This window comes from Sander lucioperca, chromosome 7 (assembly GCF_008315115.2).
Source record: "Sander lucioperca isolate FBNREF2018 chromosome 7, SLUC_FBN_1.2, whole genome shotgun sequence".
Classification (NCBI taxonomy): Eukaryota; Metazoa; Chordata; class Actinopteri; order Perciformes; family Percidae; genus Sander; species Sander lucioperca.
Window position 1 is genome coordinate 39,226,454 of NC_050179.1, and position 15,911 is coordinate 39,242,364.

Sequence of the window (15,911 nt, forward strand, 5' to 3'; positions counted from 1 at the left end):
TTGGCCTATGGTGTTTTTGTTTTTTTTTACCGCTTGGCAACAAACAGGCATTAGGTCACCAACTGGAATGGAGCGTGCATTATCTTGGCAATTTAGGAGCAATGATTCGCCAAATCTGTTTTTTTTCTAGTGTAACAAATTTCTTCTGATTTTATTTTGTAGTAACTAGTAACTAAGATGCTCAGGGGAGATGTAGTGGAGTAAAAGTAAACATTTTATTTAGGAAATGTAGTGGGGTAAAAGTAAAAGTTTCCGGAAATATAAATAACGAAGTAAAGTACAGATACGTGGAAATTCTACTTAAGTATAGTAGTGAAGTATTTGTACTTTGTTACATTACAACACTGCCCATCATTACCATCCGATTTGGCCCCCAGGCCTTGAGTTTGACACATGTGAGCTAAATTAACTAAATCAACCCACTTTTGCCTTTTGGACAATTTAGAAATCTGGTTTTAAACATGCAAAACTTGTTTTTGTATATGCTTTACATTATTGTACTTTCTTTTGATGCAAATAATTTTTCCATTTCAGAATATTTGATTGTCTTTATATTTTTCTTATGATGGTGTATTCTTTTCTTTGTTGTTGTTCTATTGTTGTCTTTGTAATTTGACTCAATGTCATTATAACTGTGGGTCGCCTCTCAATGATCCTAAGTATAAATAAAGGTTGAATGATTGAATGAATGAATGACTTTGGTTTTATATCTCAACAATCAGCTGTATGACCTGGAGGTCATGGAGCTATATATTAACACATTAACTTCAGCCAAAAACAAAAAAAGCTATTAAAACCCTAAGATTGTTTTCTCTATTTAATTTTAATTGATTTTCTATTATTCTTTGGTGATCTCTGGCATGTTCTGTTACTTTATTTTATTTATGCTTTTACTATCTTTTGCTTTTATTTATATTTTCTTATGTATTTTGGTCAACAAAAGAAATGATGCATTACTGTTAATTCGCAAAATTGATTTAAAAACTAATAAAAAATAAATTAAAAAAAAGAAGAAGACCGGAAGTCTTCGTTCTCGGCAGCAGAACTCAGTCAGCAGGCGGAACTTTTGTTTCAGGGGGGCTCATAACATCGTTGCACAATATGTCGTCTCTCAGAAAGCAAGACCGACAGCCTTGTTTTAAGCAATAAATCCATGGTTTTAAGGTATGCACAATGCTGCACACACACACACACACACACACACACACACACACACACACACACACACACACACTACTCAAACAGATAAAAGACTAAATGTGTGTGTTAATGCGCTTTAGTTATGAGCACTTGAGCACATTTCCCGCGTCATTAAAGGCTTGTTTAGCTCGCAGCTAACCCACTGTCCTTCCCTTCTTATATACTGTCTATGGTCCTTCCCTTCTTATATACTGTCTATGGTCCTTCCCTTCTTATATACTGTCTATGGTCCTTCCCTTCTTATATACTGTCTATGGTCCTTCCCTTCTTATATACTGTCTATGGTCCTTCCACCAAACAGCAGTATTATCACATGACCAAAACACTCAAAGTCTGGAAGAAGTAAAAGTAGGCCTACTAGTACCACACTGTAAAAAATACTCTGTTACAGTAAAAGTCCTGCATTGAAAATGTGACTTAAGTAAAAGTCTGTAAGTATCATCAGGAAAATGTAGTTAAAGTAGCCTATTAAAAGTAAAGAAGACTCCTCCCATAGTAGAAGCTGTGAAGTTGTGTGTTTAATGGTCTAATCATCTCAGCTGGACTTGTAGCCGTTATATTGTAGGCTAGTTTACTTTAGAATAAAACATCAGATTTTATAAACTACATGTGTTTTGTGTGCAGAAATCTTAATGTGTAACTAGTAACTAGTAACTAAAGCTGTAACAGATGAATGTAGTGGAGTAAAAAGTAGAATATTTCTCTCTGAAATGTAGCGGAGTAGAAGTAGAAAGTGGCATGAAAAGAAAAGACTCAAGTAAAGTACAAGTACCTTAACATTTGGACTGTAGTACAGTACTGGAGTAAATGTACTTATTTACATTCCACCGCTGACAACACTGTAGATAATGTGCCATTATAGGCAAAGTATGGGAAGACACCGTAGTCCAGCTTCTGTTAGCGAGCTGCTCTCTACACTCAGATCAGTCCATGACATGTTTCAGTAATGTAGAACATGTATCAGTTATGTAGAACATGTAGGCCTATCAGTAATGTAGAATATCAGTAATGTAGAATATGTATCATATGTAATAACAGCACGTGTTGTTTCTGAGCTGCTTGTTTGAAAAGACTAACGTTAATCATAAGTCGTATAAAAAAAGAAGAAAGAATCAAATTTCAACATAGCTTTTCTGAAAAACTCAGTCAGGATAATCATATTTATGTATAATTGTGTAATTAAATAGTTTTTAATGTATTGAAAAGGCTTGTGAGCTGACCCAGACGTAAACCCAGACATTTCTCTGCCCTGCACTTAAAAAGAAAGACTTTTTTATTCATTTTTCATAAACATGTATATATATATATATATATATATATATATATATATATATATATATATATATTTATATATATAGTACTTGTATATAGGGCCAGGGCGCTATTAGCAACAATGTAATTATAGATTCATCTGTTGATTAATTCCTTGAATTATTGATGATTTATTTAGTTTACAAAATGTCTGAGTTTGATCTGTTGATCAGACAAAACAAGACACAAGGATATTTATTGTATAAAATATAATATGTGAATATACATCTATTCCCATTTGAGAAGCTGGAACCAGAGAAGTCATTCTCGACTCAAAACACCTCATCGATGACCAAAATAGTTGCTGATCAGTTTTGTTTCTATTGAAAAAGCCCATGTTGAGATGAGTGGAAAGAGGTTGTGTGTGTTACTGACGCGTGGGTCTGATGTCAGTGTTGTGTTGGCGCAGGGATGTGTGACACAGCCGAGACGGACCTGTATGCTGTCCTGGGAGCCAGCCCCTCAGACTCGCTCCAGCAGCTCCGACACAGGTACCAGCAGCTGGCCTTGCAGGTAAACACACCACTCTGTCTGTCTCCGTATCACAGGGGTTCTCAAACTTCTTTCAGTAATGTACCCCCCATTTGAATTGTGTTTTTAAGCCAAGTACCCCCTGACCAGCGATAGATTTACCAAACAACAGCCAAAAACATTTAAATGCTGATGAAAAAAGGCAACAAAAACTTAAAAAAAAAAACTTGTAAAAAGTCAGTAGAAAGAAGGAAGTAAGGCAAGAATAGGTGGACAATAGTATCAAAAACTTAGAAAACAGATACAAAAACTTGGTAAAAATTGACAGACTTGTAAAAAAAACAGTAGAAAGAAGGAAGCCAAACAAAGAAAAAAGTGACAAAAACCTTAAAAAAGGCGGAATTGTTTTTTGAAAAAAGCGACAAAAACTTCGACAAACTTGAAGGAAAAAAAGAAGACAGTAGAAAAAGGAAGAAAGACAAGAACAGGTCGGAAATAGTGACAAAACGCAACAAAAACTTTAAAAAAGTGACAAAAACTCACGTACCCCTTGCAGTCCTCCAAAGTACCCCTTGGGGTACACATACCCCCATTTGAGAAACACGGCTGTATCAGCATGAAGCATCACTAAACCCTATGTATATTAGGGGTGTGATTCTTCACTGGTCTCATGATTAGATTACGATTATCCTGTCAGCCATTCAAATCGATTCAATATCACGGTGCATCACAATGCATTACCTCCCTAACATTATTAGATATTGCTACACATGGTTTTCATCAACACTTATGTATGAACTCCCCTTTTTATTGTATTTGCGCTTAACCCTCATGTTGCCTTAGGATCAAATTTGACCCGTTTTCAAAGTTTCAATATCAGAAATATGGGTTTCTTTAATTGAATTTTGGATATTTTATTTCATTTTATAGAATCTCTTTTCTTCCTAGACCACATATGTGATTATGTGCATTAAGAATAATAAAATGGTTTCAAAACAGTATCCTGATTAAACTTTGACATCTGTTGAAGTATGTGATAATCTATCAACAAATGTTCCTCTGATTTTAACTATTAGTTTAAATAATTCATAATTTCTGCTTTTTTAACTCCAAAATGATGTAAAATGTCATGTACATTACATGCATTACATGACCATTGATCATGAATTCCAAAAATGAGTGTAAAACTAGTGGTAATAAGTTGGTATGAAGTTGGCTAAGAAGGTGTAACACAGAATTGGGTGATAATACTTTTTCCTTTATAAACAGTTAAAACAGACCGGGTTAATTTTGACCCAGGAGGAAAACGCATACAATACAATACAAGGGTTAAAAAAGACACTTCCTGAACGTATGGTAGTCTGAACACAGCAGAGAGCAGACAAAAGGCAAAAACAAAAAAAGCAGCATCAGTAGACAATCTTTGTTAAAATAGATTCTAAAATTCAGATGAATATGATACGTCTTCCTAGTCTGAGTTAAACTGATCAGTTCTTTCTGTGATATGTGTGTACACACACACAGTACCACCCAGACCGTCTCGGAGGCCAGTGTTCTTCAGAAGCAGAGTCCGGTGTGAAGAAGTTTCTAGAAGTGGATGCGGCCTGGAGGGTCCTCGGTGACCAGAACAGCAGGAAACAGTATGACCTGCAGAGGAGAGGTAGGACTTCACAGCTCACTTCATCTACTTTTACCATTGACATTGTTCACTTGAAAACATTACGTCACAATAATTTATGTTGATAGGATTCATTCTCTATTTTATGGCAATGGTCATGATTTGCATAACAGAATCTGCAACTGTGATGGGATGTTTGACTGGTTTGAGAAGGCGGTAAACATTTTAGACTCCGTAAATTGATGTGTTGGAGTTTCTCATGTGAGTGATATCTGTAACCAAAGTTTCACTGGAGAGGGTACAAGCTGCTACAGAGGAGGGGCTAATAGGGCTGCTGGGCAAGTATTCGAAAAGTTATCAAAACAAAAAATTATTAGGACTAGGGCTGTGTGAAGAAGCCACATATCAGCATGGTACGGCGGTTAACAAACGCGTAAGTTTGAGCGAGAATGGCATGGTGCCTTATTTGATTGACGCCAGTAACTGTGTGGTTGCGTGAGGACAGCGAGCGGTAACGGAGAGTAGCGTATGAGTGCCCCTGTGAGGAAAAAGAGATAGCAAAGACAATGTAAAGTGAGTTAAAGTGATCATATTATGCTCATTTTCAGGTTCATAATTGTATGTAGAGGTTATATCAGAATAGGTTTACATGGTTTCATTTTCAAAAAACACCATATTTTTGTTGTACTGCACATTGCTGTAGCTCCTCTTTTCACCCTGTGTGTTGAGCTCTCTGTTTTAGCTACAGAGTGAGACCTCTCACTTCTGTTCCATCTTTGTTGGGAGTCGCACATGCTCAGTAGCTAGGTAAGGACTACTAGCCAGTCAGAAGCAGAGTATGAGGACGTGCCCTGACAGTAGCTAGGTAAGGACTACTAGCCAGTCAGGAGCAGAGTATGAGGGCGTGCCCTGACAGTACCTAGTAGGGGTGCACGATATATCGACTCAATATCGTTATCGCGATATCACGTTGCGCAATATTATACCGAAAGTCTCGTGATAATTACGCGATATTTTGTTTGCGTTGCATCCCGCCCAACATGTACCCAAAGAGTATAGAAGCAACAAGAGGAGAAACTCAACACAACGTTGTGTTACATTCAGTCCAAGATGGCGGAGCTGCAGTTCCATTGTAAGCTGCAGCACAACGTTCTGTTGAGTTTCGCCTCTTGTTACGTCTGTACTCTTTGATGCACCTCTTGAAAAATACACATCACTTGGTAGCGTTGTATTTCCCCCCCACTCATTTCCTGGTTCTCCTTCTCCAGAAACAACATGAAATCAAGGAGAGGGTTAACTTCTCCTGCTCCAGATTTCCTACCGTGGTCAGAAAGAACAGGGAGACACTTAGTTTCTCTCACTATGACTCTAGAGTCACTACTCACTCTGAAGATAATCACCATCACTCTCTCACTTCTCCCTCTACCACACACACCCACATGCCGGCTCGACGCACACACCAACAACAAAGCGAAAGAAAAGAAAGGAGCTAAAGAGAGAGCGAAGAGTGGAGCAAAAAGAACACAAAAGTAAGAAAATGAGTGTTGCTCTGGAAGACGACGAAATAACAGATTGAAAAGAAACTTTAGAGGCCAAAAGTAACCCTACAGTCACATTAGCTTAAAGAGAGCGACATGCACTCGCTTGTGGGTGCTCCTGGGCGTGCCTAGCCTACCCCTGGTTGCTTGGCAACAGTAAACAGAAATTCTCCAGTGCTACCTTAAACCACGTCTTAAAAGTTACTTCAGAGGTATTGTTAAGTCACAAGAACGATGTTTTTGGATTTAAAAGTATTTATTTCTCGGTAAAAGTAACACAATATATGAGATTAAATGCCAAACATATCAGATATATACATAAATACGATGTCCTGAAGCGTCCGCCATCTTGAATTATTTTCTTCGACTTGAGCCACTGACATACGTCACGCTGCCCTCACGCTGCCCTCACGCTGCCTTCACTCTGATTGGCAGTCGCTCGTGGCCAAACGGCCACTCCCATTGATAATGAATGGTAGCCTGTTGCTTTGTCTCTGTCTCTTGTAGCTAATGTGACTGTAGGGTAAAGCCTCCTCCTCGGTAGCTTAAAATACTTTGGTTTCAAGCCAACAGATGTGCATTGCATTGTTTTTTATACTGTAGTGTATATACAACCAGTAGAACATGTCCTGTTCTATAGACATGCTCTTTATTTATTTATTTTATACTGTCCAACCAGTACAACATGTCCTGTTCTGTAGACATGGTCCTTATATTTAATACTGTCCAACCACTAGAACATGTCCTGTTCTGTAGACATGGTCCTTATTTATTTATTCATGTTATACCAGTCCAATATGACTGTCAGTTGAAATAAACCTTGTGTTGTAAGAAAACTTGTTTTATTTGTTATAAATCTATTTTGATGCGTTTTCCCATAACTTTGGTAATTTTACATATTTAAAAATATCGAAATTAATATCGATATCGCAATATTCATAATCAATATCGCAATATCACATTTTTTCAATATCGTGCACCCCTACTTTGTATTGTCAAATAAGTTAACTATGACTGTTTTTTGTTTAATTATTCCTCACACATTGTAACACTAATTAAAACCCATGCAAGAGTCATTATCGCTGTCAAACTGTAAACCTTGATAATGACTGTTTCCTCAGTGAACTGCAAAAAAAAAAAGGTGTGAAATCCGTCCGTACACCTGCCTAGCCATATTTTCATTATCAGTCTATCTGTCACTCCATCCGTTTATCCATCCTTCCATCACTTTTCCTTTCCCAGAAGGATTGTAACTGAAGACACTCTCAGATTGTCGATTAACGAGTGTTTCTAAGAGGCTGAGAGCATCTTAAGAAGCTCCGAGCCTGCAGGTCATTTTTAAACTGATGAAACTATATGTACCATCAATTCTCAAATACAGTAAAAGCCAGAATTGAAATAATGACTGACCCTTAAATGATGGCCAACACAAACAAACACAGGCCGGCTGCAGCCAGTGCAACAACTCTCCAAATACATTTGTCACTCACCAGTTAATTCCAATTCTCCAATCACCCACGTAGCCTGGTTCCTCTGAGTAATCTGATTACTTAAGTGCATTAGAACCAGTTATTGTCTTCACCATCATGCAGATAGCCCTAGGGCATCGGTATATGAGGCTAGATATCCTCATAAATTTTGGATATTGTGATATAACACAGGTGTTGTCTTTTCCTGGTTTTAAAGGCTGCGTTACAGTAAAGTGATGTCATTTTCATTGTCATGATCTATTGTTTGTCATTGTTTTACCCACTTACTCATTTTATCCAGTTCACTGGTGATTATTTATGAAAGATCTCATTGTGTTAATATTTTGGGAAAGCCCCGATAGTCAAGAAGTTGTTTTTAATTCTCTATGTAGATTTATTTTGACCCACTAGACTCTTTTGTTAGAATTTTGATTAATTGTGCAGTCCTAATAATAACGATGCATTAATGTTTCTCCAGCGCAGGAACTGAAACAGGATTGGCCGGTGGATTCTACAGTCTATCTGGAGGACATGACCTGGGACCAGGGTAACTACACAACACACACACACACACACACACACACACACACACACACACACACACACACACACTTTTCAGGAAGCCAGCGAGTAAATCCTTTTTTCTAGCACCACCCTCATCAGGACAAACGGCTTCATTTATTAATTTAAAATGTTTAATTATATGCAAATGTTTTATTTTTGTAATGGTATGAATAGCAAATGAATCTAGTCATTATATCTCCTGAGTTACTGTATTTCACTCACAATTAGCGTTAAATGGTCATGCTCCCTGTCTGTTTACGGCAGGCAGATGTTCCGTTTTCCATCTAAAATGTGAGTGTGTGTTGTTTCAGATGGGTGTGTGTATACATACAGCTGTCGCTGTGGCGGAGGCTTCAATGTCTCCTCCGCTGAGGTGGAGGAGGAGACACAGACGAGGCATCAGGATGATGAAGAGGAGGAAACATGCAGAGGAGTGGTTGTTTGCTGTGATACGTGTTCGCTCAGCGTGTGCGTCACGTGGTCCTTACATAGAAAGACTCAAACTTGGTGCCAATAATAAGACTTATTTGGAAAGCTTTCACCTTTGACAATGAAAATAATACAACTCAAAAAAGTTTTACTTTCTCAAATGTGTAAGTTAAAAAAACATTCTAAATTTGGTGCAAAATGTAAAAAATGTTTGTTATGTGTTTAAAATTATACATGTTTTTTGTGTGTATTTGTTATCTTGCAATACAAATAAATAATATATACAGGAACTTTTTAAAGTTGAATGAAGGGTCGGAAAAATAACAAGCCTCGGCTTCATCTCGCTCCTTTTTGGACAGATTGAACATTTATCGAACATATTGAACGTATTTGTAACGCTTCATAGATATTGTTTTTCCTTTTGGTGTGTTGCTACGCACTTATTGTGTTTTTTTTTTTTTTATTTTATTTCTTATTTATTTTTTGTTTGAAATAAAAATAAAGAAAGAAATTAAGTAGCTCTTACTAGATCATTTTGAGTGACACTAACTTCATTTTTTAAATAAAACAAACTTTCCCGATCAATTACATTTTACTTGCACTTTGTTTTCATAGTACAAATAAAGTCAAGTTTAGCTAACAATTTTATAACCTTTAATACAAAAAATCACATTCTCTGTACAAAACTGTTCACTTTGTCTACTTAACTGTTTAAGTTCAATGAAGCTAAACACTGCTTAATGAAAATGCTAATTTTCTTTTAACCTTTATTTATCCAGGTAAGTCGATTGAGAACAACTTCTCATTTGCAACGATGACCTGATCACATTCACAGTTCCACATTCATACCTGGAAGCTGCCCAGTACAACCACAGTCTGATCTGCTGGCCACTGAGCAGCTCCACTGGAGCAGCTGGGGTTAACGGCCTTGCTCAAGGGCACCTCAGTGGTGGTGATGAGGGAGGGACAAGCACTGCTCTCTCACTTTCCCCACCCAGATTTTATCCTGTTGATCTGGGGATTGAACCGACGACCTCCCTTCTAACCTCTAGGCCACCACTGCCAACAGTGGTGGGTTTCTTTCAACCAAATTGCCCAAAAATAGAATGGATGGTTCCATACAATGTTCTTTGCAAGTCAAATTAATGATCAGTTGAATTTTGGATGTTTATTCAATTTTATAGCATTTGAAGTTTCAAAACAGTGACTGAACTTTGTCGGTCTGTGATTATCCATCAACATATTTCTGTTAACTATTAACTAAAAAAAAGGGCATAATTTCATATAAATGAGGTTTATGACCATGAATTCAAAAATCTGTGTAAAACTAGTGGTAATAAGTTGGTGTTAGTGGTGTATATACTAGTTGTAGTAAAAGAAAGCTCCAAAAACGTTGAAAAAAGCATTAAAAATGTCAAAATAGTGGTAATTTTCAATTTTGACCTGGGAGGACAAGAACAGGTTGCATGGTCGGCAGTAAGACAACACAAGGGTTAAATAACTGCTTAGCTTCAAGACCCAAATTTAATTCATTTTGTGCAACAGATATTTGTTTTCCTTCACCCGTCAACACCCTTCCTGTTCAGGTGTCAGGCTCTTACAGTGTTGTGCACGGACGTTGTCAGGAATACCAGTGATAGCATCATGGGGATTGTTCCTAAGCAGGGTGACTGTCTATTCCCTGCAGTCTCCCTGTGAGGTTTTACTCAGGCAGGATGAGGGGCGTCTGTACACTCTGGGGTCATGCTACATGTCTGAACCTGCCTGATAGGCGTGATGCTGCCCGGCATACATCAACCACGTTGCACACAGACAACCAGCAGCTACCTTTCTGTTCAAAACCACGAGCAGAGATAGCAGATGTGGGTACGTGGATAATATACATGTTCATGCTGTGCGCATTTCTTGTACTGCTGATTACAAATCACTGTGAAATTAAATTTGTCATTATGATCTCAGAGTGTAGATCACTACATTGTATCATGTCTTGTTTCAGTAATCCCAATGTAGTCTCCATTTGCCAGTCCTTCCTCCACAGCGCTGTTTAAAAAAAAGTCTTAAATTCCCTGAAGTATTGTGTTCTAGGTCTTAAATCATTTTAAACAGGTCTTAAGTTTCCTACGTCCATTTAACGCTACCTCTAATGCTCATTGAAATACTTTTATAATTTACCATATATGTACAGATCATTATTACTCCGTGTCGCTGTCATTCAATTTGAATACATTTATTAACTTTGCACGTACTTTTGGGACTCTGCATTTCATTGTCATTTAATGTTGTAATAAAGGTCTTAAATTTCATTCGTAAAGGTCTTAAATTTGACTTGTTGAAACCTGCAGAAACCCTGAACAATGATATAACAGCTTAAATGAAATAAATAATGCATAGCTTCCCAGAGCAGAGCTGCGGGTCATTCAGGCAGAGGGTGAGGTAATGACTGTGATTTGGCCTCCTGATGTCTCATAACAGACTGGAGATGACACAACTTTTTGGGTAAAAGCGTTTGAACCTTTCTGGGATGAAAAAACAAAAATGTTTTGTACGTTTATGTTTATTTCTGTTTCCGTTTAGTTACTACTTACAATGTCCCTTTAAAATTACCACCTACTTGAATGTAAATTGTCCGTTTTGCACTGGCCGAAATGTGGGTAATAATTTCCCCATCCATCATTTTTTCCCAAACAGTCTGATCGTAGCCTGTATTATTATTATTACCAGGAATAATGCCCAGCCCACAAAAGTAACTCCCAAGTTGTGACAAACTGGAGCTATTCCTTCATTACAATGAGTTACTGATAAGAGCAGGAAATTGATTATAAGGTTTTGCAGTGTATAAACAGAGTAGTGGTGGGGCTCTGGGGGGTTGGGGCTCTAGGGGTGTGTGTGTGTGTGTGTGTGTGGGGGGGGGTGGAAGAAAGTGATCTAAAGCGCTCTAATTGTAGGTGGTGTGTTGGGGAAAGTGATTTTGTGTCCCAGCACATCTTAGCCCGTCTTTGTGTCTGTCACATCAATGTTCGACCAACCCCTCATTTAAACGTCAGCTGCCCCCCCCCCGCCTCCAACACACACACACACACACACACACACACACACACACAGCTCCCCCCCCCCCGCCCCCAACACACACACACACACACACACACACACACACACACACACACACACACAGCCTCTACCCCCACTCCTCTCTCCGTGTGCCAGTAGAAACTCTCCTTCACTGCTGACCACTTTTGCTGATTCTGACGATGCCGCAGAGAAAAAATAATTAGTGCTGAATTCAGACAATACACTCCCCCCCCTCCATCTTTTCTGTCAAAGCCTAACTTCCCCCCCCCCCCACCACCCTCTTCTTCAGCTACTTTCTGTGAGGAGGGCAGATATGGATGGATGGATGGATGGATGGATTAGGGGGGATAATAGATGAGAGATGATCATCACTCGGAGCTTCTGTCAGCTGTGACCTTTGCAGGCTGAGTGACCAGAGAGAGAGCAGAGTCATTACCAGCCTTTATCCCTTTGTGTGTCTGTCGCAGCCCCGCTGAGAGGAGAATAGCTCTGTCATTTAGGGCACCGGTTCCCAACCTGGCAGTCAGGACCCCTAAGGTGGTCACAGGATAATTGTTCAGGGTCATAGGATATAGTTTTACTATACAAATGATTTGCTTTTTTCTGGTTTTCCTCTATTTTTTGCTTTTTTGTTTCTTGTTGCTTTCACTGTCTGTGATGATCACATAAAACCATGATAAAAATTCAGATTCAAGATTCAGTTTCACTGTTCACCACTGTACGTAGATATTATTTACAATCAGTGTTTTGGTCACAAGGAAAATGTAAAACATAATCTTCTTTGGTATTACAATGTTGGACGCTCTGGGGTCTGAGCCATTTTTTCCAATCTTTGTGTCGCCTGGTCTCCTTGTGTAATAATGCTTGTATAACCACAACCCTGTTCTACACAATCCAGTTATGAACATCAACTTTTTCAGAACATCCTGGGCTGTCAGGATATGAATGCTGCAGGGATGTCACGTGGATTTATAAATTGTAATGTGACAATAAAGACAAAAGAAAAAACTAAACAGAAGAAGAAAAAAAAGTAATCTCCCAGAAATGTGTTGAAATCAGAGAACAATAATGAACAAGACTTTTGGCTTTTGAATATTGTTCTCCCAAATCCTGGTAATCAGGGGAAACAGAAATAAACACAGTAACTAATAAAACAGTGTTTTGGCAAAAATATCTGTCATCAAACTCAAATGAAAATGTTTTTTGTTGCTTTTTTTATTTTGTTTTTTTGCTTTTCAAATCGCAAAAGACAGTGATTTAATTAAATAAGTATAATAAGTATAAATAAGATATTAAATAAGAATAAATATAAAAATATATATCTCCCCTTGCCATTTAAAAGTAACTAAGTAACTTTTACTCTGGGTAAATTTCAAATGAGCTACTTTTTACTTTTACTTGAGTGGATTTTTATACCGGTAATTTTACTTGTACTTAAGTAAACGTTCATCAAAATCCTACTTTTACTTAAGTAGAATATCTTTGTACTCTTTCCAGTGAGAATGGGTTGCCTGGTTGCAACGTCATGCTTTTTTCTTTTTTACAGTGTACCCTGTCTCTCTCTTTCAAAGCCCCATCCCTCTCTATCCTGCAATTAGAGCCCTTAGATCACTTTCTGTCTCTGACTACGTCTCCTCTCCTTTTCTCTTCCCCCTTATTCTTTCTCACTCTCTGACCGCCTGCAAATAGACCTATTTAGTCCTCTCTCTCTCCTCCCCTCTCTCTCTCTCTCTCTCTCTCTCTCTCTCTCTCTCTCTCTCTCTCTCTCTCTCTCTCTCTCTCTCTGCTGATGCCCAACTCAGTCGGTAAGTAAGGTTGACGGGGGGGGATGTTGATGGATGTCAGGATAATAACTGTGAAATGGTGGCATTGCCCTTTAATAACTGGAGTCCCTAGAAGGCTGTGACAGATGTGGATTATACAGGGCATTCACAAAGTATTCAGACCTCTTCACTTTTTCACATTTTGATATGTTGCGGCCTTATGCTAAAATCATTTAAATAATTGTCCCCCTTATCAATCTATGCTCAATACCCTATACCAGGGGTGTCAAACTCAACTTCACTAAGGGCCACATTGGAAAATGAGAATCACATCAAGAGCCAGATATGTGTAGTTTATTAACATGCTTTTATTTAATCGACAAAGTGAAATATTTTTCACCTTATTATTGCATGTCTCATATAGTCTTCTCACTTACAGTTTGGTCCACATAAAGCCCCAAAAAAGTTCCACTGCCATCATGGATTTTAGCAAATCATGAAAAACAATGATGACATTACACACAGCCGACACACACAACCTCTTTCACAGTCTGAATATGGAAACTCTCTGCTTCTGGGGGAATTTATGAGTCTCAGAGTCGGCAAATTCTGCTTTGAATGTGGCGTAATTACAGTTTAAAAAACAGTTGTTCAGTTTTTGGTTTGGTGAGAAACCAGGCCGGCCAAATGTATTGTGAGTCTAAATTGATGTGCGGGCCGGATCCATGTTTGCGAGGAGCTGAATTTGGCCTGCAGACCTTAAGTTTGACACGTGTCCTATACTGACAGAGAAACTGGATTTTAGAGTGTATTAAGTGTATTAAACAGAAGAAGAAAAAAAGAAATATTACTTTGACATGAGTATTCAGACCCTCTGATATGACACTTGGAATTTAGCTCAGGTGCCTCCAATTTCTCTCGATCATTTTTTAGATGTTTTTTTACGCCTTGATTGGAGTCCACCTGTGGTAAATCGATTGGACATGATTTTGATCTGCTTTTGTCAATAAATAAAAAAAGTGTTAATAGTCGAAATTGAAATCTCACTTCCCCTTGTGCCACCGCTAGCACACACATACCAATCATAGGCCAAAACATTGCTAAATTTAGCTGAATTATAAAAGCCAGAAGTGGTACTAAATGAAGAGCTGGCTCTTATTGCTGAGCTGAGCCAAATGATCTGGCTCATTATAAAGAGACAGAATTCCCAACACCGTGACTGGGATTGACACTAACAGCTGGCCAATGAGAACCGCATTCATTGCTCTGTGAGGACATGCACACATATAGCATTTTAAAATGAAACTGAGGTGTTAAATGCTGTCTCAAAATGAAGCACATACAGTATGTCTTTCCATTTCAGTGTGTGCATGAAACAGACCGTAAACGATAAACTGGGAGGACAATGAATTCCCCCTACACAGAAATACATGAATCAAATAAAAAGCCCTTTAGAAATAATTTAGCAAATTGATTGGAACTAATGTAATTTAGTTTTAAATACAGAATAATGAGTAGAACTCAATTGTTTTGCACATTTAGTTGCCTTTTCCAACATCATCACTAAGGTGGCACACTAGCCTCCACCAAGCAGAGCAGTAAGGGGTTCCTGGTCATTTCAAGCTTCAAGTGAATCACTGACACTGCGTCACCCAGCAGCCACCTTGTTAATAAGAGGTGATGTCCCATTGGGTGCTAACTAATTGGCTGCAGCAGACAGGCCCTCAGAGACACTCAGACCATGTCAACTCATTAGCATGTTGTTAGCTTGTTATTAGCTTAAAGCTTGTTTAGCTCCTCAGCTTGATGAATGATCAAGAGAACAATCAGTGGACCGTTCAACCCACTGTGACTCTGCGTGTGTGTGTGTGTGTGTGTGTGTGTGTGTGAGAGAGAGAGAGAGAGAGAAACTCCAAACATTAGATGAAACAATTAAAGACAGCCATAACCCCCTCAACTTCCCAATTTCTTGGGAAGAATTGACCAGACAAAATCTCTCCAGCAACAACATAAGATATAAGTCCAGCTGAAAGGATTAGCCGATTAAACACTCAGTTGATTGACAAAACTGTTCTAAAATGTGAGGATTACTTTTACTTTTAATACTTTGGGTACATTTTCCTGATGATACTTACACACTTTTACTTAAGTAACATTGTCAATGCAGGACTTTTACAGAACATTTTTACAGTTGGGTATAATTACTTTTACTTAAGTAAAAGATCAGAATGGACCAAAGTATTGAATAGAAAGACTAAACAAGTCACACACACACACACACACACACACACACACACACACACACACACACACACACACACACACACACACACACACACACACACATACACACACACACACACACACACACACACACACACACACACACACACACACACACACACACACACACATTGGGGGGGGGGGTTGGATTTTGGGTGTCCAGAGGCAGGGCTGCTCACTGAATAGAGCAGAATAG

At 38.4% G+C, this 15,911-nt stretch overlaps 1 protein-coding gene across 1 annotated transcript; it reads left to right on the forward strand.

Moving 5' to 3' along the window:
• The first annotated feature begins 1,050 nt into the window (after positions 1–1,050).
• dnajc24 (DnaJ (Hsp40) homolog, subfamily C, member 24) lies at positions 1,051–8,915 on the forward strand. The gene is made up of 5 exons (XM_031285540.2): positions 1,051–1,164; positions 2,921–3,024; positions 4,507–4,642; positions 8,086–8,154; positions 8,483–8,915. Exons 2-5 carry the CDS (start codon positions 2,923–2,925, stop codon positions 8,686–8,688), a joined length of 513 nt encoding a protein of 170 aa, XP_031141400.1. The 5' UTR covers positions 1,051–1,164; positions 2,921–2,922; the 3' UTR covers positions 8,689–8,915.
• Positions 8,916–15,911: the final 6,996 nt, after the last annotated feature.